The sequence below is a fragment of the Rhinatrema bivittatum genome, chromosome 2, assembly GCF_901001135.1.
Source record: "Rhinatrema bivittatum chromosome 2, aRhiBiv1.1, whole genome shotgun sequence".
NCBI lineage: Eukaryota > Metazoa > Chordata > Amphibia > Gymnophiona > Rhinatrematidae > Rhinatrema > Rhinatrema bivittatum.
In genome coordinates this window covers 96,880,825-96,906,375 of record NC_042616.1, presented here as the reverse complement: position 1 = coordinate 96,906,375, position 25,551 = coordinate 96,880,825, and the positions used below count along the sequence as shown (strand labels likewise).

The following is a 25,551-nucleotide window of genomic DNA, read 5'->3' as shown; positions in this document are numbered from 1 at the left end:
TGAAATATTAAGTTTGATTAGTTGGGTAAGCAGCAGCATAGCTCTCTGCCATGAAGCAGAGGGCAATGATGGATATGTGTGAAGTATTAGTTTTTCTTCTCCCCTGTCATTGAAGCAGGGAGCTATGCTGGATATGCATTGAAAGTGAAGTATGCCTTGAAAGTCACATTAACTATCATCAAATATTGAAAAGCCTAATAATTGGTAATACCTATAGCCCATGAACCCATCCCTGTTTTTTTCTTCTTTTTTTTTTTTTTTAATTGGGAGATGGCTGCCCTTCATCCTTCCGCTCCGTGAAGGTGGACACCTACCACTGGCCACTGGCATCCCGCTCCGTGAATGCCTCTGTGGCTACTGCCGCTCCGTGCAGTGTTTTACTACCTGCTCTTTATATGCGTCCTCTAGACCTGATGGATCCCATCCCTGTTTTTTTGGTTTTTTTTAATTTAATTGGAAGATGACGGCCCTCCATCCTTCTGCTCCATGAAGGTGGAACACCTACCACTGGCCACTGGCATCCCGCTCCGTGAATGCCTCTGTGGCTACTGCCGCTCCGTGCAGTGTTTTGCTAGGATGGGCCATCAGTTCACAAAGAACCGCAGCCTGTCCCTCAACTGGGGGATCCATCATCTCGGGTATAGGCAACTGCTTTATGCTCCCTCCAATCCAGTCAAAACCCCATCCTGGGAGTTAACTGAGGCAGCAGCTAGGGCTTGGGTGCTCTCTGCTGCCTGAGGCGGCCACAGGAGCTTGCATGTTATTCATGGGAGCACGGGGGCGGTGGATAGTACCTCCTCTGGTGATAGAAAGACTTCCGCTGCCTCTGCCTCGCCAACCTCCTGGATAAGGACGACAGGTCCGGAATGACAGCGGAGACCTGTTGGAGAGTCTCACTGCGATCCCGCAACTGGGCCACCACGTTTCTCACCCTATCTCCAAAGAGATTCTCCCCAGTACATGGCATGTAGCGAGCAATTCCTGAACCTCTGGACGGAGATCGGAGGCCCACAGCCATGCTATTCTGCAGGCGCCAATTCCTGCTCAGAGACCCTCGATGCCATTTAGAAAACATCGTATGTTGCCCGGACCTTGTGTTTTCTGCACTCCAGGTCTTTCTGCACCAGTGATAGGAGGGAGTCCTGCTGCTGCTGAGGCAGCTGCTCGGCTATCTCCTGCACCTGCTTCCAGAGGTTTTGCGAGTACTGGCTCATGTAAAGCTGGTAGGAGGTAATGCAGGCAAACAGCATAGCCGACTTGAACACTTTCCTCCCAAGAGCATTTAACACCCTGTGGTCTTTTCCCCGGGAGCGCAGAGGAATAGCTCAGAGTGCTTTGCTCTCTTGAGGGCGGATTCAACAACCACTGAGTGATGGGGGAGCTTACACTTATCAAATCAGGTAGCTTTCTGAATGCGGTAGAACCCGCCCGCATCTTTCTGGATGCGGTAGAACCCTTCCTGTTAACAGCACTGTGAGGAGGTGTCCTCATATTCTCAACAGCAGCTCCTTTAGGATATCATGCATTGGGATCATCACAATTTCCTTAGGAGGCTCCACAAACTGGAGGATTTTCAGCATCTTGTGCCTGGTGTCTTCTTCTGTCAAAAACTGAAATGGAACGGCTTCCTCCAGCAGGAACTTCCTCTGTTCTTGTGGAGGAGATGGTTCTGAGGGGAAACCCTCCAAGCCCTCAGAGGAGGACTAAGTAGTATCATCCCCCTAGGGGTCATAGGGACCCTCATCCTCACTGTAATCAACAGGGGATGGGGTCCTGGGTGCTCAGCCTTTGTCCAGAGGCGCAGTCACCAGCAAAACTAGTGCAGACCCCCGGCAAAGTTGAACGGAGGGCAGCAAGCCACCTTATCTCGGCTGGCCTAGGTGGAGCTTCCTCTTTGGAGGAACCGGGAATGACCACCCTATAGATCGGGAGAAGCATCAGAGCCCCACCTGGCATCAATGGCCTCTTGGGAATCTGCGCCAACCAGGCCAGTAACACACCAATGAGCATACTGAGCCACTCTAGCAGCACATCCAAACTAGACAGGAGCTACATCGATGCAGTCTGTGCCACAGGACCAATGCCCTGCAGTGTCCACGCCATCGCCAGTGAGCCGCTCCTCTCCATCTCCTCCTTGAAAGTTGCCAAAGCCAACACTGACTGGGAGGAAGGAAAGGTGGCCAGATCCTCCTCAGATCCCTGAGGTAGATTGGCGACTGGCACCAGTACTGGTGGAGACCATCACGGACCCCAGTATCGATGGAAGATGGGCGATTCTCACCACAAGGTCGCTTCGGAGGTATCACAGCAGGAGCTAGCAAATCCCTTGCCCAGCACCATGCATCTAAGGCAACCAGTGCCGATGCTTCCTCAGCTTCCCTCGGTGCTTGGACCAGTCTTTCTCCAGTGCCGAGTTCGAAGATGAGGAACCTGACTTACTTGACCTGGAGGGAACCGAGCTTGGCATGTTTCTGGTGCCCCCATTCCACCGGCAGCATTAGCAGAACCAATGGTCCCGCCACAATGACTCTAATGTCCATCAGTGTTGATGCCGCCGATGCCCAAGTCGATGGCTCGGACTTGCCCGACCCAAAGAGTTTCTGCATCTTGTTGAGTCGGGCGCAACGTCCCTTCAGGGTCATTTTGGTGCACTTGCGACAACCCAGGATGTCATGTGATGCCCCCCAGGAAGAGGACACATACCACGAGGGTCATGACAGACATGGCCCTCTGGCACCAGCGGCATCGATGAAAACCAGAAGTGACCATAACTTGAAGCAAAAAAAAAAAAAGGGACGCAAAACAGCAACGAAAGCGGAAGGCAACGATGATCGGTGGGCGCTGAGGCACTGCCACCACAGGGAAGGTCAAAATAATAGAGAAAAAACTTACTCGAAAACGCAGAGAAACCTATCAAGGTAGCTACGGGAGGGAGCTGGTGTTGATGGAACGCAAGAAAAACCCAAGAACAAAATCAGGGAAAAACGTTTTCCACAGTTTTAAAGAAAAATTTAAGAGCTCACTCACACCACGATAGAAAAGCTCCGTGGGAAAAAAACAGACTGAAGAGGGACCCCATGACGACGCGTGGTATAGAGCATGCAGGGCATGCTCAATATGCCAAGTCAAAGTTCTGGAAACTTTGACAGATGTTTTCCATGCTGGGCTGCATCTCATGATGTCACCTATGTATGAAGACTACCATCCTGCTTGTCCTTTGAGAAAATATTTTTTTTAATCAATGCATAATTAAGCTCTGGAATTCATTGCCAGAGGTGTGGTGAAAAGCTGGTGTTGCATTTAAAAAGGATTGGACAATTCCTGAAGGAAAAGTTCATAAATCATTATTAAGGGGAAATTGCAGAAATCCACTGCTTATCCTTGGGATAAGCAGCATGGAATCTATCTATTCTTCGAGATCCTGCCAGGTATTTGTGACTTGGAAAAAGCCACTACTTATCCCTGGGCATTAAGCAGCATGGGATCTATCTACTATTTAGGATCCTGTGACTTGGATTGGCCACTGCTGGAATCAGGATACTGGGCTTGATGAACCTTCAGTCTGACCCACTATAGCAATTCTTAAGTATGTCTTAAGAAAATTCACTAAACATACACTCATCACTGTGCCCTATCCAGTACACCCAATCCTTCACCAAATAATTCTCCAAAGTTAACATTTCCTTATCTGAAATACCACAGCTTTTTAATTATACCTTGCAACCCAAGTAAAGCAGGGAATTACAGTAGCTAAATAAATTTCATTCTGCTCCATGCTTTTTTTTATCTGCACAGTGAGGAGTCAAAGTGAACAGCTACCAAGTACTCAATGACATGCACACAGCAGTCAACAGCTTCATTTGTATCTGAACTCGTACTTCGATTAGAATACAAAATGCCAGCCCATGTACAGAACTCATGTAAATCAATGGATGGTGTCTGAACATGAAAAAAAGTCTTAACTACCTGTCCCAGTCATCATCACCAGCTCTTCTTCTGCGAGACCTTTCTGCGCCAGGCTTATCAAACTGATCAAAGTCATCATCTGGAAAGAAAACGAAAAAAAAAAAAAAGACTATTGAACAGTTCTCACCAGAATAAAAACAGAGCTAGAGATTTATATACACACACACACACACACACACATATGTGTGTCTCTATGTCTGTCATTTTTGTGGGACCACTGTATGTTTTGTTAATTTTTATTTTTTTCAATTCAGAAAAAGGTAAAAAAAAAAAAAACAATCAGTACAAAAATACTGAACATCTTCGAGACATGCAGATATAGAAAAATACATTTAGAAAACTGGGGTATTAGAAAACATTTTAGACAGAGACAATTTTCTTCTCTTGTCTATCCAACAGTGCTGGATAAGAGAAGACAAGTACATTTCAAACTCATGAGTTGGTCTCAGCAAGATCCTGCATCTTTTCATTTTTTTCAATGTTTTTCATCTTTATCATCTGTTTTGGGGGAGAAAAGAGAAAGGGGTTTTTTTTGTTTGTTTTTTCTCTTTCCATCCTTTTCCACAATCTCTTGCACTCCTTGCAAGCTGGAGGCAGGCACCTGCAATTCAAATATTGGCTGTACAGGCAACCAGGTTATTTCCATGCTTGTGATGAGAAACTAGGTTGTTTTAAAATAGGAAAAAGTAGAGTTGCTTACCTCTAACAGGTGTTCCCCCGAGGACAGCAGGTTGTTAGTCCTCACACATGGGTTACATCATCAGCTAGAGCCTCAATGCAGAAAACATGTCAAAATCGCTAGAACTTTGACTTGGTACACTGAGCATGCCCTACCCCACACATCCACGCGAGATTCCTCTCCAATCTTGTAATACAGAATTTTAATTAAAACAAAAAAATAGGAGAAACCCAACTCCATGGAGTGGCGGGTGGTTTTCATGAGGACCAACATCCTGCTGTCTTCAGAAAACACCTGTTACAGGTAAGCAACTCTGCTTTCTCTGAGGACAAGCAGGATAGTAGTCCTCACACATAAATGATTCCCTAGCTAAAGGCTGCTCCTCAACACAAAAGAAGACTAACAGATATCCAACTAGACAACAACAGGCACAACCACACCGGTGTTGTTGGTAAAAGAGGGAGAAAAAGCCTAAACCCAAACAACGGGCCTAGGCGGGAGAGTTGGGTTCTACACCTTAAACAGGTTCCGAAGGACAGACTGGTCAAACCTACTGTCACATCAGCCATCCCTATCCAGACAATAATGAGATGTGAATGTGTGGGAAGAACTTCACGTCGCAGCCTTGCAGATCTCCTCTATGGGAACTGTTCACAAGTGGGCCAGTGATGCTGCCATGGATCTGACAGAATGAGTCTTGACATGAATCCCAAGATGCAGTCCTGCCTGAGCATAACAGAAGGAGATGCAATCTTCTAGCCAATTGGATAGTGTCTGTTTGACAACGGCAACGCCCACAGGTGCATAACAGCTCAAAAGGAGCTTTCATTAGCTGAGCTAATACCATGTAAGGGTCCCAAGACACAGCGGGAGGCCTTAGGGAGGCTTCAATTGAAGCAGCAAGGAAGACGATCTATCAAAGCCGATCTATCGTCAGTTGAAGCAGGCCCCATATGAAATGTACAACTATAAGCTGTATAAAGATGGGCGTACCATCTACACCCTGGTGGTATGCGCCAATTGCCTAAGATGAACTCTAATGGAGTTGGTTTTTAAGCCAGCTTCCGATAGTGTAGAAGGTAGTCAAGCAATTTTTCTATGGGGCAGGAGAATGGATCTAGGGCCTTCTGCTCACACCACATGGAAAAGCTCCTCCACTTTAGTCCATAGGACTTTCTAGTGGAAGGCTTTCTAGAAGCCATCAGGACAGAGACATCCTCTGAAAGATCAATTGACTGCAGAATTAACCTCTCAACATTCAGGCTGTGAGTGACAAGTGCCTGGAGGTTAGAATGCCAAAGCCTGCCTTGATCTTGCATGATGAGATCTGGGGAAGTCCCCAGACTGATCGGTCTCCGGATGGACAACTTCTGTAGGCTTGGAAACCAGACCCGTCTTGGCCAATGAGGGGCTATAAGGATCAAAGTCCCCCAGTCCTCACGAAGCTTTAAGAGAGTCTTCACCACTAAGGGAATCAGAGGATACGCATACAGAAATCTCATGCCCCAATGAGGGGCGAGGGCATCCGAGGCTGGTCTGACCTGAACAGGGAGCAGAACAGAGGCATCTTCTTGATGTAGGGTGACAATCCCTTGCCACCCTGCTTATTGACATACCACATAGCTACTTGGTTGTTGGTGTGGATTAGGACAACTTTGTTGGACTGCCAATCTCTGAAAGCCCATAGCGCAGACCTGATCGCCGGAAGCTCCAAGAAGTTGATTTGATAAAAGTGTTCCTGGGTGGACCAGAGGCCCTGAGTGCTGAGCCCATCTACATGAGCTCCCCACCCCAAGGTGGAAACATCCATGGTTAGGACAATTGCATAGGTGGACTTCAAAACAAGATCCCCCGTTCAAGATTTGAAATTACCCGCCACCAGGACAATGAGTCCCAGACGGACAGAGTGACATGGAGCAATCCTAGAGGCTCTGAGTGGCCTAGTGCCACTGGGACCTCAGGGTCCATTAGGCTCTGTGCATGTGTAAATGTGTCAAGGGAGTGACATGGGCAGTTGTGGCCATATGACCAAACAAACTAAACAAGTGCCAGGCTGACACCTGCTGGCTCTATTGGATCTCTGTCGCAATGATCGTCAAAGTGATGACCCTCTGGCGAGGCAAGAAGGCCTTCGCCTGAGCCATGTCTAGCAGGGCTCCTATGAAGTCCAACTGAAGTGACTGGCTGAGATGGAACTTTGGTAAGCTGAGAACGAACTCTAATAACTCCAACAACCAGATGGTCAAACACATGGACCTGGTGGCCCCTGCCTGAGACATGCTCTTGAGCATACAGATACAGGAAAACATGCACTCCCAGCCTGTGGAAGTGTGCTGCCACTCCGGCCAGGAATTTTGTGAAGACCCGTGGGGCTGACGCAAACCCTAACGGCAACACCCGGTACTGGAAGCGCTGTTTTCCAGACAACAAATCGGAGGTAATTCCTGTGACCGGGGAAGATCTCGATATGAGTGTATGCATCTTTGGAATCACGAAATATCTGGAGTAGAATCTCCGCCCTCTTTGCTCTGGTGGTATAGCTTGACCACTCTGGCCAGTAAGCGGGAGGAGAGCTCCGCCAGCAGTACCTATTGATGCGCTACCGGCCTCCAAAACGGGTACGGAGGGCAATTTGGCAAGACATCCAATCCAATAGGTTCAAATTGGTACCTCTGACGGACGATGGACAGAACTCACTGTCCAAGGTTAAACTGGGCTACCAGTTCACAAAGAACAGCCTTCCCTCATCCGAAGGGTCCATCGTCACGGGTATGGGCAACTGGCGTACTCTCCTTACGATCCAGACAAAACCTTGTCCCCAGTGTTGACTAAGGAGCCGGCTGGGGCTTGGGGACTCTCTGCTGCCTAGGATGGCCACAGGAGCTCTGATGGTGTTGACGGGAGCACAGTGAGCAGAGGATACTTGTTTTAGCAAAAGTAAGACTTCCTTGGCTCCGGTCTCACCAGCCTCCTAGAAGAGGAGGACGAGGAGGACGGGTCCAGAGTACTGGCCAAGCATTGTTGGAGAGTTTCATGGCAGTCCCGAAGCTGGGCCACAGCACACCTCTTCCTATCTTCGAAGAGATTCTCTTCAGTACACGGCACATCAGCAAGTCATTCTTGTACTTCTGGTTGGAGATTTGAGGCCCACAACCATGCCATTCTGCGGGTGCTAATTTCTGCTGCAGACACGCTCGAAGCTGTCTTGAAAACATTGTAGGTCACATGGACCATGTTTACCGGACTCCAGGCCCTTATGCACCAGTGATATGAGGGTGTCCTGATGCTGTTGATGCAACTGCTCGGCCACCTCCTGCACCTGCTTCCAGATGTCCTGCGAGTACTGGTACCTGAAGAGCTGATAAGCAGCAATGTGGGCAATGAGCATGGCACCTTGAAACATCTTTCTCACAACAGCATCCATCACTCTATGGTCCTTCCCTGGGGGGGCACCGAGGAATGAGTCCGAGCGTGGCTGGCCCTGACGGCGAATTCGACCACCACCAACTGGTAGGGCAGCTGACGCTTATTGAATCTGGCAGGCTTCTGAACAAAGTAGACTCAGTATGCCTTCTTATTAACGGGAGTCATTGTATGGGGGTAGTCCCATATCCTCAGCAGCAACTCCTTAAGGATCTCATGTACTAGGATTGCCGCAATCTCCTTAGGAGGTTCCATGAACTGGAGGATCTCAAGCATTTTGTGCCTGGCATCCTCCTCTGCCAATAACTGAAATGGGATGGCTTCCGACATCACCCTCACAAAACCTGCGAAGGTTAAGTCCTCAGGTGCAGACCTCCTATGCTCCTCTGGAGAAGGTTCTGAAGGGAAACCCTCAGAACCTTCATCGGAGGACTCCAAAGCATCATTCCCCTAGGAGTCATAAGGTTCCTCAGCCTCATTGCAAGCCACAGGGGATGGAATCCTAAGTGCTCGGTCTTCATTCACAGGTGCAGGCACCAGTAGAATTGGACAAGGGGCAGCAGGCCTCGGTGTCTCTGCCGGCCTCAGTGGAGCTTCCTCTGAGGAGGAAATGGCAAAGACCACTGTATCTGTAGCGGAAGGCATGGTGCCCCACCGGCCACCGATGCTGTCCTGGGAACTGGCAGCAGCTGGGTTGTTAACACACCAATAAGCACACTGAGCTTCTTCAGAAGCAGTACATGGATGGTCCATACTGAGTCCAGCTAGCGGTGGAGTGTTGAGTCCACCAGATCCTCCTCGAAAGTTGATGATACCAACACTGACTGGGAGGAAGGAGGGGTGACCAGATCCTCTTCAGACCCTCGAGGTGGATTGTTGACTGGTATCAGTACTGGTGAAGATCCCCAGTACCAGTGGAGGACTGGCACTCCTTGCTGAGGAGTTCCTTTGGGGGCATCATGGCAAAAATTGGTGCATCTCCGTGCCTGGCACCATACATCAACAGGGACCGATGCAGATGGTTCTTCAGCTTCCCTCAATGCTCGACCCGGTCTTTCACCAGTGCTGAGGCCAAAGATGAGAAACCAGACGTCCTCAGCCTGGAGGAGATAGATGATGACTGATTTCCGGCACCCCTATCTACTGGCGGCATCAACAGAACTGATGGTCCCGCTGATGTTCATGGATTCATGTCCATCAGTGCGGCTCCTTGGTTCTTCAATGCAGATGCCAATGGCTCGGACGTCTTCGACCCGAAGAGTTGCTCCATCTTGTTGAATCGAAGCAGACGACCCTTCGGGGTCATCTGGTCTCAAACAGCAATCCAGGACGTCATGTAATGCCCCAGGCAAAGAACTCATCTCATGTGGATCTGTGATGGACAAGTTCCTTAGGCACCAAGAGCATCGCCGAAAACCAGACAGGGTCATGACAGACGAAACAAAAGGGGCAAAAGCCTAAGAAGATAGTTGCAGGGCAGCGATGGCCAGCAGGCACCAATGCACCACCGCCACGAGGAATCGACCGCGAAAGGAAACTTACCCGAAACGCCAAAAACCCTGACTAGGAGACACTACAGGACAGTACCGATAGGGTCCCAGTGACAGAACAATGAGGAAAAAAACGCGAAAAACATGAGAATATCAAAGTTTTCCACAAGGACAAAAATAGAGAACATGAGCTCACTCACAACACGAGGCTTACAGCTCTGCAAAAAAAGAGACTGGAGAGACCCCGCATGGATGCGTGGTATAAGGAGGGCTGGGCATGCTCAGCGTGCCTAGTCAAAGTTCTAGAAACCTTGACATAAGTTTTCCACATCGGGGCTCCATCTGATGAAAATCACCCATGTGCAAGGACTACTAAACTCATCCACCTGTACCTCTCCCCTTTCATCAATTTGTTTGTTATAAAGCCCTTAAATTCCAAAACATTAGTTAGTTTTGGAAGTTTAATTAGCCATTAGAGATTTTCAAACTCAGGGTAGCAACCCAGTAGTGGGTCACAGCCTCCTTCCCATACCAGAAGCACAGCTGTTCTGAAGGGACTGAAGAAAGCGCTGCATATGCAACAGTATGACCTCGCATGGATCTCTGAACGTCTGAGCTGCATGGCACCCATTCTACTACTAATCATTTGTATAGCATTACCAGATGACATATTACTCCTGCGGGAATTTTGCGCTACTGCAGAATTTGCACAGAATTCTCCCTTCCCGCAGATTTCATCCCTCACCTCGCAGAATCCACTGAAGCACGGCACAAGCAAGTTCGCCATGCACAGAGATACTGACTCTAAGAGATCAGCTGGAGAAAAAAAAAAAAACAGGTTACAGCAGGACTGACCCGAGGCTTCTTCAGGTTAAGAGAGGTGAAGGCAGCATGTCAGAAGCAGCGATAGGACAACGAGAGCATCTGCATCATGCCGAAACAGCATCAGGGACTGGTGTTACATCATCAGTCGTCCTGAAGGAAACACAGGTTTGTTGTGCTGCAAAAAAAGTGCTCCCCGCAGTGAGGGATGGGGATTACTGGTGCTACCTAAAGAGCAACGTAATTTATACCTCAGGGATGTATCAGGAGCTGTCACTGGCAGATCCATAAACAATTTGTGAAAATATGCTACATGACAGTGGAGGGGAGCGGAAGAGAGAGATAGGGGAGGGGGAGAGTGTTTCTAGTAGGGCCTCAAGGTATGAGGGGAAAGCAGAATGGGGGTAGGGGCCGAGGCCAAAGGGGATTCATATTTCCATTTGCTCTGAGCCAGAGGTTTGCAGCCTTTGACTTGTGTGCCCTGGCACTGGTCAGCTGAGCGGACTCTGACTTCCGCCGCAGAGGCTGCGTTTAACAAACATCATCTCCTGCAAGACCGGTCCCACAGCAGCGGGAGATGTCTGGTTAAATGCGACTCCTGCCACTGCATGTGAGGCTTGGAGCTAGCTTGCTAATCCAGGTAGCGATGGCGGTCATTGTCTGCTCATCTGTCCAGTGCCTTGAGTTGCTGCCCTTGGCCTAAAGCAGGTGGAGATGTGAATCCTCCTTTTGACCTCTGCATCTGTTCACCTCCTCATGAAAATACTGGACTGCACTGAAATGAGGAATAATTTGCAAAAAATACTGTATTATTTTGACAATTAAATGTGTAGAATTTTGCAGAATTTAGAAAATGTGCACACAGAATTTTCAATTTTTTGATGCAGAATTTTCAATTGTTTTGCGCAGAATTCCCCCAGGAGTAAAATGTATTCTGGGACTGTCCTCACAAGAAGTGCGGGAGTACAGACACAGTGCAGCTCAACTGACAAAGTTTTACAGAGCTGTATATCAGCAGGAGCAATGCAGGATGTGGAGGGGATGAAAATGAGCGCTGCGGGTATGAGAGAGGACAAAAGTGACAGAAGAACAGCCCTGGTACCCCTGCACATCCATCGTACCAAAACATTAACTGGGCAAAAATGGAAAATTAAATTTAAGAAAGAGAATGGAATGTACACTATGTTCAATCATTCGAGGGCAGAAATGTAAGAAACCACTAGGTTGTATGGGGAACAAGCATGCATCTTTCTGCCATTCACCTCCTCACACTCTCCCAGGGGACAAATGCAGCTGATGAAATAGGGGGAGACAGGTGGTAGCGTTTCCAGCAGTGTGGCAGGGATGCCAACTTCTTAGGAATATTTTTTACTAATGCCATATCTGCTGTACCTTTGGGGGAACCGTGCCACCTGCCTCTCATCTTCTGCAACATTTCAAATAACTGAAGGAGCCAAATTCCCGAGTACAATACTCCCCCCCCCCCCCCCAAACTCTTTTCTCGGTGATTGGAAACGCAGACCTTTGTTTAACAAGCTTAGGGAGGGACCCCTGTCCTAGGTGACTAGTATTTTTCAGGTCTTGACTATTTTGTCACCTATTTTGTAAATTATTCCAGCAACAGAAAGTTTTCCCTCCACAACAAATACGGAACAGTGTATTTGTGGCACACTCCCACTCACATACATTCCTGGTTTCTTATTTTCTCCCCCTCCACTCTTCTCACTCTTTTTCTCTCCTTTCCTTCCCCACTCACTCCCCTCACACAACTTTCTCTTCTGCTGGCGAGAACTGGGGACCCTGCCAGCAGATTCCTCCTTGCTCCACCACCATAATAAACCTTAACATTGGCTGGTGGGGGATGGGGACCCTGTCAGCATGTCCTCCTTATTCTGCTGCAAGAGACTTGGTGTTTGGTTGGTGGGGGCTGGGTACTTCAGTAGCACTTCCAACTTCTGCTGCTGCACATGGTTTAAAAAAAACAAGTAAACCTTGTTCTGTGCAGGCTGATTTGGCCACAGGCAGGGAAGTGTTTTGGGATAGACACATTTTCTTGGGGGGGGGGGGGGGATGTGCCTAATTTGGGGACCTCTGCCCTAGACAGCTAAAATCTGGTGTATTAGTATCTACCACTGTTCCAGGCTCAGATCAGATTCTGCCTCAAATGAAACCAGAGCCATAGAGATTGGAGGGAGAGGCTAAGAAGGAGTAGAAAGGGAAGAGAAAATTAGAAAAAAAAAGAGAAAACAGCAAAAAAAGTAACACATTGAATGAAATATGTTTAAAAAAGTGCGAAAGAATATGCCTCCTATTCTTAAAATGTACTGTATTAACTCTAATAAACATTTGCCTGAGATTTCAGAAACTGGTACTGATTTATTGGTTTCTTCCAGTAGATTTGATGTTACTGCATTATTAGAAAATTGCCAGGAAGATATTGTCACTTTTGCTTTGGACATGGATAGGGACCTGATTTTGAAACTTTTTTTTAGGACTAGGTCTCTCTTTTTTTAGGAGAGAAAATACGGTAAGTGCATTTCCCGAACACACATACGGGGCCGATACAGTAAAAATCGTGGGAGAGCGCCCACTCTCCTGTGCACGCGATACAGTAAATTAATTTATTTAAATTAGGGTCCGCGGCAAAAAGAGGCGCTAGGGACACTATCGCGTCCCTAGCGCCTCTTTTTGGACAGGAATGGCAACTGTCAGCGGGTTTGACAGCCGATGTTCAATTTTGCCGGCATTGGTTCTCGAGCCTGCTGACAGCCACGGGTTTGGAAACCGGATGCCGGCAAAATTGAGCGTCCGGTTTTCAACCTGCGAGCGATGGGCCCATTTAAAATTTTTATTTTTTTTTTTTAACTTTTGGGGCCTCCGACTTAATATCGCCATGATATTAAGTCGGAGGGTGCACAGAAAAGCAGTTTTTACTGCTTTTCTGTGTACCTCCCCGATACCGGCAGAAATTAACGCCGACCTTTGGGTAGGCGCTAATTTCTTAAAGTAAAATGTGCGGCTTGGCTGCACATTTTGCTTTCTGAATCGCACGGGAATACCTAATAGGGCCATCAACATGCATTTGCATGTTGCGAGCACTATTAGTTTCAGGGGGGGGGAGGGGTGGACACGCGTTTTCAGCTCTCTATTACCCCTTACTGAATAAGGGGTAAAGCTAGCGCGTCGAAAACGCACGTCCACAGTGCGCTCCACCAGAGCACACTGTACTGTTTCAGCCTGATAGTTGCATGTCTGGGAACACATAACATCAGATCAATGGGTTCTGGACATTGTGAGTCAGGGGTATCGTCTACACTTCCAAACAAAACCAAACCTGCCCCAATTCGCCTCTTCAGGGAATGTGCGGACTCACCCACAGCTACAACAGGAGATATCCCACCTTTGTCAAGCAAAGGCCATAGCACTTCTCTCCAAAACCCTCCACAATCAGGGTTTCTACTCCCCCTATTTCCTGATCCCCAAAAAATCAGGGGGCCTGCGTCCCATCTTGAATCTACGGGAGCTCAACAAATTCCTAGTGAAGGAAAAATTCAAAATGGTATCCCTGAAGTCAATCCTACCACTCTTACAACCCAACGACGGGATGTGTTCAATCGATCTGAAGGATGCATATACTCACATACCAATGCACCCATCCTCTTGGCGTTACCTATGTTTTCACTACAAACACAAACATTACCAGTACAGAGTTCTCCCCTTTGGGTTATCAGCTGCACCCAGAGTGTTCACCAAATGCATGGTAGTGGTGGTGGCTCACCTCAGGCAACAAGGAATGACAATCTTCCCGTATATGGACAATTGGCTAGTAGTGGCTCCGAGCCGGGAACTACTCGAATCTCACCTACATCGAATCCTACAATATTTGCAGCAGTTAGGGTTAGTAGTCAACTTCCAAAAATCTCAGCTACAACCGACGCAGCAACTCCAATTTATAGGAGTGTATCTGGACACCACACAAACCAGAGCATATCTGCCGCAGGACAGACAACTTCAGTTACGACAACTCTTACAGAGTTTACAGACAAAACAATTAACATCGGCACGTCAGGTGCTAGTAGTCCTAGGCCACATGGCAGCCGCCAATTTCCTAGTCCCAAATACCAAGTTACACATGAGAAGGTTACAGTGGGGACTGAAACGACAGTGGACACAGCACTCGCAACCTCTCTCGCAACCAATCACCCTTACCAGGGAAATGAAGAAGGACATCTCTTGGTGGCTCCTACCGTCCACACTAGTGAAAGGAGCATTATTCCGTCCACCCATTCACAATGCTAACGACAGACGCTTCCCGGAAGGGCTGGGGGGCGCATCTAGATGTATACGAAACTCAAGGTCTGTGGACATTAATAGAACAAACGCTACAGATCAACCTGCTGGAGCTTCGAGCCATTCGCCATGCCTTACAAGCATTCAAGACGTTCTTACGCGGCCGCAGGGTCATGGTCTATAAGGACAATCAAGTTGGAATGTTCTACATCAACAAACAAGGGGGCTCGGGCTCATGGACCCTGTGCAAGGAAACGTTACTTATTTTCCACCTGGCACACCAACATGGCACACATCTTCAAGCGATGTACCTACCGGGCATAGCAAATACAAGAGCAGACAGGTTAAGTCGCATCTTCCACCCCCACGAGTGGGCCCTCAACTCGGAAGTGGTGCTCCAAATATTCAACAAATGGGGAACACCATCAATAGACCTCTTTGCGACGGAACACAACATGCAACTTCCCAGGTTTTGTTCCATCCTTCCAAGCACTCTCAGAATAGCTCAAGATGCGTTTCTGATTCTGTGGTCAACAGGCCTACTCTATGCCTTTCCACCCATTCCCCTCATCTCCAGGACTATTCAAAAATGCATAGCGGACAGAGCACACATGATAGCCATCGCCCCTGCCTGGCCTCGCCAACCATGGTACAGTTATCTCCTTCGCCTTTCCAGCGATGAACCGATCCGACTTCCAAATCGTCCGGACCTTCTACTTCAGGATCAGGGGACCCTGCTGCATCCGCTACACTCCTCCCTCCACTTGACAGCATGGAGGCTGACAGGTTGCTTCTGACGGAACAAAAGGTGTCGCTTAGTACACAACTTATACTTTTAGAGTCCAGAAAACCCTCCACCAGACTAAATTACAGTTACAAGTGGAAAAGATATACCACCTGGTGTACGTTAAACCACGTATCTCCGTTGGATTGCACACCGCAACAATTACTAGATTACCTCCATACCCTTTACGAAGAGGGCTTAGCCACAGCGTCTATACGTGTCCACTTGAGCGCTATTGCGGCTTACCATAGGCCATATGATAATGTCACTATATCAGCACATCCCCTTCTCGCTCGATTCCTCAAGGGCATACTACACCTTAGACCACCTTCCACGAAACCAGCAGTTCCATGGAACATCAACATAGTCTTGGAACAATTGATGCGTTCCCCTTTCGAACCCATGGAATCAGCACATATAAAATACCTAACCTGGAAAGTGGTTTTTCTCGTGGCAGTCACTTTGGCAAGAAGAGTCAGTGAGCTACAAGCATTAGTACACTATGAACCGTACCTACAATTCTTCCATCTAAAAGTAGTGCTGAGAACGCACCCTTCCTTTCTGCCAAAGGTCATTTCGAATTTTCATATCAATCAAACCATCGACCTACCAGCCTTTTTTCCAAAGCCACATGCCAATGAACGCGAAGCATTGTTACATACCCTGGATTGCAAAAGAGCGCTGGCGTACTATAGAAACAGAACGTCTGCCTCATCACGTCCATCACAATTATTTCTTTCCTTTGACCCTAAAAGGCCAGGTCTACCGGTCACGAAACGGACCATATCAAGTTGGATAGTACAATGTATCCAGTTCTGCTATACCAAACAGAACGTACCACTGCTTCAAAAGCCTAGAGCGCATCAGGCTCGTGCCCTGTCCACATCTTGGGCACACCTTAAGAATATACAACCTACAGATATATGTAAAGCGGCAACATGGACTTCCCTGCACACTTTCACAGCGCATTACTGCCTGGATCAGCAAGCTACGGCAGATACACAACTAGGTCAAACAATATTACAGTCCGCGGCAGCTCAGGCAAAGTGATTGCCACGGTTCCTTTCACGTTCCAAGAACAGAATGCGCAGAACGTGATGGGGAGCTTGTGACTCCCAGGACAGCATGGCTAATTCATCCCTGCTATCGACGGGAAAAAACAAGTTTGCTTACCGTAAACGTTGTTTCCGTAGATAGCAGGATGAATTAGCCATGCTGACCCACCCTCCTCCCTGGCAATCACCAAGTTACTCGATCCATCACTGCTTAATCACAGACTGAGGAGAATCTGTACTTCCTGCGCGGGAACCCACGCACAGCCGCAGAGGGAACAAAAACTAACCACTGCTTTATCAAGCTCCGCCTCCCGGACCTGATTGACAGATCCCAGGACAGCATGGCTAATTCATCCTGCTATCTACGGAAACAACGTTTACGGTAAGCAAATTTGTTTTTCTTTTGTGTGTCCTTTTTTGTTCATAAGAATACTTTTATTGTACTGCAGTTACTTTGTTGTACTTTATAAAAATTCTATAAATAAAAAGTTTAAAAAATAAAAAGCACCAAGGGGGGGGGGGGGGGGGGAAGGTAGATTCTAGAGGGGAAGGTTTTCCTTGGTTCCTAAGTTATGAAAAGAGTTTTCTAACCCTGAAAAGAGAGTACCCTTTTATTGTATTTTACCATTGCAATGGCTTAGAAATACTACATGATGTCTGGACCTTGAAAAGTTGGTATTAAGTATGGAAACAGTAGTGATTTGATTTCCAAGTACATTTTGCATTGAATAAAGATATTCACTAAACTCACTAGCCTATATCAGGTGTGACCAACTCCAGTCCTCAAGAGCCACAAACATGTATGGTTTGCAGAAAACCCACAATGAATATGCATGAGAGATTTGCATGTACTGCCTCCATTATATGCAAATATCTCTTATGCATATACATTGTAGGCATCTAAAAAACAGGCCTTTTTGTGGCTCTCGAGGGCCAAAATTGTCACTCCTGGTGTATATGGCTAAGATAGGAGGTTGGCAACAATTTTTGTCAACATGCCAAGAAAAAAATCTAGGCGATGTTGCAGTGCCAAATACAGCCTCTCTGGTAGGAGGGCTCCCAGCCCTCCAATCCTACTTAGTGGGACTCAAGTCCCACTACCTCCAATCAAACCCCTTTCCCAAACCTTCAACCTGCCCACAGTGTACCTCATGTTGGCAGCGTCATATTCCAGAGCAGGAAGTGAGTGCGGGCAGGATCTAAGAAAGCAAACCGATAGGCCCTGCCTCCTCCAGGCTTCCATGAAGACAAGGCCTGTGAGCCTGCCTTAATTCCCAAACTGTGCTCAATTCTTGTTGCCATTAACATCATGACAACCATAGAAAGGATTAGAGATCTGGGAAACGTCACCAGCAAAAATGCTCTCATGTATCAAGGAGTTACCAACTACCACAGGGATATGCCAAACTCGCATAAATAGCCACAAGTCATTATATTATTTCTAAAGCGGCAAGGGGAGATAATTTGGGAACACATTTAAACCATCCTATCTATCTATCTATATATATATATATATATATATATATATAGATATATACAAACTTTTATATATATATATATATATATATATATATATATATATATATATATATATATATATATATATAAAAGTTTGTATGAGAGTTTAAGTGCTTTAGCAGGGGTGGAAACATTTTTAGAAAAAAAAAATTAGCCTCTAAGAATTAATGCTGGCTCCTAAGGAAGGAAAACAAATGTGTATATTTTCTGTTTACCTTTCTGTTTCTAATTATTTTTTAGCTTTTTTCTTTACACTGTTTTGCTCTTCTTTCCATCAGTTATTCTGCCTTTTCTTCCCAGTTCCTCCCTTATTCTGCAGCCCACTGGTTCTGCATGGATCCTGGTGGCAGGGACCAAATTTTAGGCACCTGGGTATATTCCAACCCTACTTTTTAGACCAAGATTGTTAAACTGCAAACCAGTCAGGTTTTCAGGACATCTCTAATGAATATACAAATTCATGCAATAGAGGCCGTGCATGTGTAAGATTTGCCATCCTGGGTCAGACCAAAAGGTCTATTAAGTCCAGTATCCTGTTTCCAACAGTGGCCAATCCAGGTCAAGAGTACATGGCAGGCTCCCAAGGGGTAGATAGATACCATGCTGCTTATCCCAGGCATAAGCAGTGGATTTCTGCAACTCCACCTTAATAATGGTTTATGGACTTTCCGTCCAGGAGCTTGTCCAAAGCTTTTTTTTTTTTTTTTTTTTTAAAGCAGCTTCACTAATAGCTTTTTCCACATCCTCTAGCAACAAATTCCAGAGCTTGACTATGCGTTGAGTGAAAAAATATTTTTGTTAGTTTGAAATGTACAACTTATGGGCCTGATTTTAAATAGCATTTATTTGAATAACACTGGGTTTTACTCTAGTAAGTGGCTTTTGAAAATTGCTACGATAGTATGTTACATTTATGCATGTAACGCCTTTGAAAATGTCCTCCTATATATGTTTCCTAGTACTTTTTGAAAGAGTGAACAACCGATTTGCATTTACCCGTTCCACCCCACTCATTTTATAGACCTCTATCATATCTCCCCTCAGCCTTCTCTTCTCCAAGCTGGAGTCCTAACCTCTTTAGCCTTTCTTCATAGGAAAATTGTTCCATCCCCTATATAATTTTGGTCATCCTTTGCTGTACCTTTTCTAATTGTGCTATATCTTTTTTGAGATATGGAGACAAGAACTGCACACAATACGCAAGATGAGGTCACACCATAAAGCAAATATACCACATGTATATTCATTAAGAATATCCTGAAAACCGGACTCCTTTGTGGATCTCCAGGATTGTAAGTTTAACAACCCAATTTTAGACTGTTCTACATAAATGAATACCTGTAGTAAATATTTTGGAGAAAATGCACTGAGGCAAAAATGCTTTTCCACATGCAGTGGAATTCTGTCATGCCTCAGAAATCCTGGGTAATGAATTACAAAAATTATTATGGATTTCACATAATTGGACTATCTGCAAAATTTCTAGCCAAAGGACAAAGTCAGCTAAACTAAATCTAATGTTCCACTTGAACTAAGCTGCAAAAATCACTTTGGCAAGTAACAGGAAATAAACATTCCCCAAGACAAGGCAAATAACTCCACAAGGTTAGAAGGTAGATAATATTCTAGATCAGGACTTTTCTATCCAGTTCTTGGGACACACTTAGCCAGTCCAGTTTTCAGGATATCCCATGCAAGGTTTGTATATAAGGGAGGCAGTGTATGAATCTCTCTCATATGCCTATTCACTGTGGATATGCTGGAAACCTGACCTGGCTCCCTGAGTCTCCAGGGCAGGTCTGAGAACCAGTGTTCTAGAGCTTAGCACTACACCTACAGCCATGTTTAAAAACCCTATATTTTCTTATATATTTCCTTGCAATAAATAAGCCAACAAACAAAATATCAATATTCAGATATAGAATTAGATCTCAAGCAATATCTTTTAGACAAAGTAACTATTGATGGAAAAGTCCTGGGCCCAATAAATTATCATTCCAGGCACTTGTATTCTTTACTTGATCCCTTGCCAGGAGTTAATTCTCCTTGCATCCTGTAGCACTGGTCTCTGTGGATACTATGGTACACTATTATTATACAGAAACATAGCAGATGTTGACAGGTAAAGACCATGTCATTCACCAAGTCTGTCCAGTCCCTATCTCTCAGCTGTCAGACCCAGAACCTTGACTGCCTGTAGGATACTGCTCCTTCTCCATAGCTGGAAAACATGTTAAGTGCATCTGTAAAAAAAAAAAAACTTGCTACCTACCCCTAGAGGTGCCGTGTATGGAAGAGGCTATATGTCAAAGATGACTCTTGCAGGAAAAAGACTCCTAAGGGAAAATTCAAACCATGTACCATAAGGCATTTAAAACTAGAGGATGGGGAGGCAAAAGGAAATTAAATTATCACCCCCAACATCTCCAAGAAGTGGGTGAAGAAATTAAAAAAAATCAGTTGAATAGGGCAAAAAAGTAGAGAAGCTGGAAAGCTATGAGCACAAATGCCCATAGTCTAGGCAATCAAGTCCCAGACCTGCAGGCTCTAATGGTAGAAGCGGATTTGGACATCGTTACTGTTATGGAGACATGGTTCACCGAGTCTCATGATTGGGAGATGGCCATGCCTGGCTATAAATTGTTTAGGAAGGACAGAAAGTACAGAAAAGGTAGAGTAGCAGCTCTTTATGTCAGAAACAATATTCAAGCAACTGAAAAGCAAGGGATATGGGATAAGGAAGAAGCATTATGGGTTACCCTAAAAAAAGAAGATGGTGCTTCTATTTACATCGGAGTGGTCTACAAACCTCAGACTCAAACAGAAGAAATGGACAGAGATCCGGTCGAAGACATCCAAAAGGTGGGAAGGGAGAAGTGTTGCTGGTTGGAGATTTTAATCTGGCGGATGTGGATTGGAGTGTCCCTTCTGCACAATCTACAAGTAGTAGAGAGAAAGTGGATGCTTTTCAAAGGACTCTATTCAAACAAATGGTAATGGAATCCATGAGGGAGGGTGTGATACTTGACCTACTGCTCACAAATGGGGATATCTCAAATGTCCGAGTAGGTGCCCACCTGAGTACCAATGATGATCCGATGGTATGGCTTCATATCGCAAACAGAGTACAGAGAAATCACACGAAGACCCAAATTTTGAATTTCACAAATACAGATTGTCAAAATGAGAATGCTCCTAGATGAAGAACTGGAAGACTGGGAGAAAATGGGTTAGGTGGAACAACAGTTGGACAAACTGAAAGGAGCTATTACAAAGGCAACAAATCTATATGTTAGAAAAGTAAACAAGAGTAAGAGGAAAAAAAAAAAAAGAAAGCGACCCATTTCTCAAAGGAAGTGGCTGAAAAAATAAAAGCAAAAAGAACAGCATTCAAAAAGTAAAAAGGATCGCTAAAAGAGGAACACGGGGAAGAATACCTGATGAAACTGAGGGAGACGGGGAAAGAAATCAGGAAAGCTAAAGGTCATGTGGAAGAAAGGATTGCCAAAAAGGTAAAGCGAGGTGACAAAACATTTTTCAGATACATCAGAGAATGAAAAAAGCTCTGAAGTGGTAAAGTGAAATTGAAAAGTGATGAAGAACAATGTGTGGAGAGAGACAAAGAAATGGCAGAAATATTAAACAAATACTTCAGTTCTGTGTTCACTAAAGACGACCCTGGAGAAGGTCCATTGCTGGTAGACAAGACTACAGTTGGGGATAGGATAGATGAAACTCCGTTTACGGAACAGAACGTATGGGAAGAGTTAGGCAAACAAAGTGGACAAGAACATGGGGCCGGGTGAGGTACATCCTAGGATACTGAGGGAGCTCAGAGATTTATTTATTTATTTATTTAGAGTTTTTATATACCGACCTTCTCGATATACATAATCGAATCAGGTCGGTTTCCATAAAACAAAACTTTCGCAAGTAAGGCGTTACATTAAACAATAAAACAGAGTATTGAACTAAAGCGTTCAGCATAACATTAAACAATAAACGGCGAATAGAACAATAAAACGTAAATCAATAAATATTAAATCTTATATATATATATATATATATAAAATAAAAATGACTATACATTTGTCAAATATCATGAGTAAGAGGTATTATTAACTGCAAATTATTGGTGGATGAAATGTGCTGGTAAAGGTAAACAGGTGACAGTGGGCATTTTAAAATGGCATAACTATGAGACGAGCACGAGCTGAAGCTGAAGCAACAAGAAAGGGTCTTTCATAATAAGAGAACTGTCCAGGTAGGGCGTGTTTTGGTCCTGAGGGTGTATGGACAGTCATGGACTATATGTTGAACTATTTTGTTCTTTGACCGGTGTCAAAGTGTTCCTGTGATTCCGGAGATGTGCTGGAGGGTCCACTGAAGGACCTATTCAATAGATACCTGGAAAAGGGAGTGGCCGGTTAGCCTCACATCAGTGGTGGGAAAATTAATGGAGACGCTGCTGAAGGAAAGGATAGTGAACTATTTACAATATCTGGTGGGTTGCTGGAGAAGGTCCTGTCAGACAAATCTGATTGATTTTTTTGCTTGGATGACTAGAGAATTGGATCGAGGAAGAGCGCTCAATGTGATCTATTTGGATTTCAGCGAAGCTTTTGAATAAAATGAAGCTTGAGAGCGAGTGCCAAGGTGGTGGTGTGGAATACAAGCTAGTTGACAAATAGGAAACATCATGTAAAGGTAAATGGGACTTACTCTGAAGAGAGAGCTGTGTTAAGTGGAGTGCTAAAGGGATCGGTGTTGGGACTGGTTCTGTTCAATATCTTTTACAGTGACATTGCAGAAGAGATAGAAGGTAAAGTATGTTTATTTACAGATGATACTAAGACCTGCAACAAAGTGGATATGCATGAAGGAGTAGAGAGAATGAAAAGAGATTTAAGAAAGCTTGAAGAGTGGTCGAGGATCTGGCAGCTGAGATTCAATGCCAAGAAGTGCAGATTCAAGATTAATCCAAAAGAGCTGGATTTGATGGGGATGGGGGGGGAGAGAAAGACTGATGTGCACGGACCAACAGAGAAATCTTGGAGTGATGGTCGCTGGGGATCTGAAGATGGCGAAGCAATGTGACAAGGTGATAGCTAAAAACCAGAAGAATGCTGAGCTGCATAGAGTAAGGAATAACCAGTAAGAAAAAGGAGGTGATGAGGCCTCACCTGGAGTATTGTGTTCAGTTCTGAAGCCTGTATCTCAAAAAAGACAGGACGGAGGCAGTCCAGAGAAGCGCAACGAAAATGGTGTGGGGTCTGTATCTGAAGACCTATGAGAAGAGGCTGAAGGATATGAATACTCTAGAAGAGAGGAGGTGCAGGGGAGATATGATATACAGTCCTTTAGATTCCTAAAAGGTTTCAATGATGTATGGACTTTGAACCTTTTCCACTGGAAAGAAAACAATAGAACTAGGATCACGAAATTAAACTCCAGGGGGATGACTCAGAACCAATGTCAGGAAATATTTCTTCAGAGAGAGGATGGAGGCAGCCTGGCATGCACTTCAGGAGGAGGTAAAGAAGAAAAAAAGTCAAAGAATTCAAAGCCCATGGGATAAACCGAGACAATGCTACTTACCTGATACCTAATTTCCTTTTCTTTAGTACAGACAGGTGAATCCAGAACCAGTGGGTTATACACCTCTAACAGCAAATGGAGACGGAGCAAAATTGACATCACAATATATATATATAGCCCTGCAGTGATATGAACCCGCTAGTATTCTCTACAAAAGCCAGTTGTGGACAAACTAACAAAACGATTATCAACAGATAACCATTCCAGCACTCAGCCAACAGGCTTCAAAGATTTGCCACATCTGGGCTTCTTTCTTTTAAATGGTTCAGGAGGCTGATGCTGATTTCTGCACTATATTGTCATTCATTTTATTCAGAACAGTTGTTATCACACGGCTCATAACATCTTTGGCAAAGTTTTTTGCTCCACTTTTCACAGTGGTCAACCCATGCTCAAAACTGATACTGATGCCACAAAACCGCAACATGCAGAAGTCGTTGGTGCTCTAGCCGGATAGGAATACAAAAGTATGCCTTGGACAAGGTCCAGAGGCATCAGAAACTCCCTCAACTGTACTGCTATTATCACTGAATGCAAGGTTTCCATGCAAAAACGAGTCACTCTCAAATGATGGCTGACCCCTTTGAGATCTAGATAAGATAAGAACATGCCATACTGGGTCAGACCAAGGGTCCATCAAGCCCAGCATCCTGTTTCCAACAGTGGTCAATCCAGACCATAAGAACCTGGCAAGTACCCAAACACTAAGTTGATCACATGCTACTGTTGCTAATAATAGCAGTGGCTATTCTCTAAGTCAACTTACCGTATTTTTCGCTCCATAAGTCGCACCTGACAATAAGACGCACCTAGGATGGTGCTCCTACCATGTGACAGGGGCCGACCAATGGCACCGGTAGCCCCTGTGACATAGTAAGGGCAAAGGCTATCGGTGCCATTTTGAATATCGGCAGCCGACGGCCTGAGTGCAGGAGATTGCTCCTGGACCCCCGCTGGACCACCAGGGACTCTTGGCATGTCTTGGGGGGAGGGGTCAGGAGGGTGGGGGGGGTTGTAGTTTTTTTGTTTTAATATTTGTTCCATAAGACGCAAAGATATTTCCCCCCCCCCCCCCCTTTTGGGGAAAAAAAAGTGCATCTTATGGAGCGAAAAATACGGTAATTAATAGCAGGTAATGGACTTCTCCTCTAAGAATGTATCCAATCCTTTTTTAAACACAGCTACACTAACTGCACTAACCACATCACCTGGGAACAAATTCCGAAGTTTAATTGTGCATTGAGTGAAAAAGAACTTTTTCCAATTAGTTTTAAATGTGCCACATGCTAACTTCATGGAGTGCCCCCTAGTCTTTCCATTATCTGAAAGACTAAATAACCGATTCACATCTACCCGTTCTAGACCTCTCATGACTTTAAACACCTCTATCATATCCCCCCTTAGCCGTCTCTTCTCCAAGCTGAAAAGTCCTAACCTAGGATGGGGCAAAAGGAGCCCTCCTTCTTGGGCACAACAAAATAAATGGAATATCAGCCTATATTTTTTAAGATGTGGGCACTGGACCCACAGCCCACAAGCTGAGGAGTTTTGACAACGTACACTCCAATGCCTGCTCTTCTATGGAGAGTTGCAGGGAAACACCATGAAACGTCTTGAGGAATGCTGCGAAACTCCATTACATAGCCATCGCTTATCACCTCCAGTACCCACTGGTCTGAAGTGTTCTTGACCCACCTCTGATTAAAAAAAAAAAAAAAAAAAGAGGCAACCTCCTATCTCCTGATCCCAGAAATGAGTCGGCACATATTCATTGGGAGGCTCGAGGTGCTCCACTACCCGAGGCTGCGCCCCGTCTAGGCTGCCTGGCACTAAAGGATTGAGACCTAGCTCCTCTGTAGGGTCAAAAACATCTGAACCCCCTATTATAACCTCTCGTGTTAGAGCAGTAAGTGCCTGTTTCTTATC

At 45.5% G+C, this 25,551-nt stretch overlaps 1 protein-coding gene across 9 annotated transcripts in view; it reads right to left on the bottom strand.

Moving 5' to 3' along the window:
* Positions 1-25,551, bottom strand: part of RBM33 (RNA binding motif protein 33) — a 523,998-nt gene that overhangs the window by 491,040 nt on the left and 7,407 nt on the right. For all 9 annotated transcript variants that reach the window (XM_029588463.1, XM_029588468.1, XM_029588464.1 and 6 more), the window contains exon 2: positions 3,967-4,045. In XM_029588463.1, the coding sequence (XP_029444323.1) occupies positions 3,967-4,045 (79 nt within the window). The remainder of the gene's footprint in view (positions 1-3,966; positions 4,046-25,551) is intronic.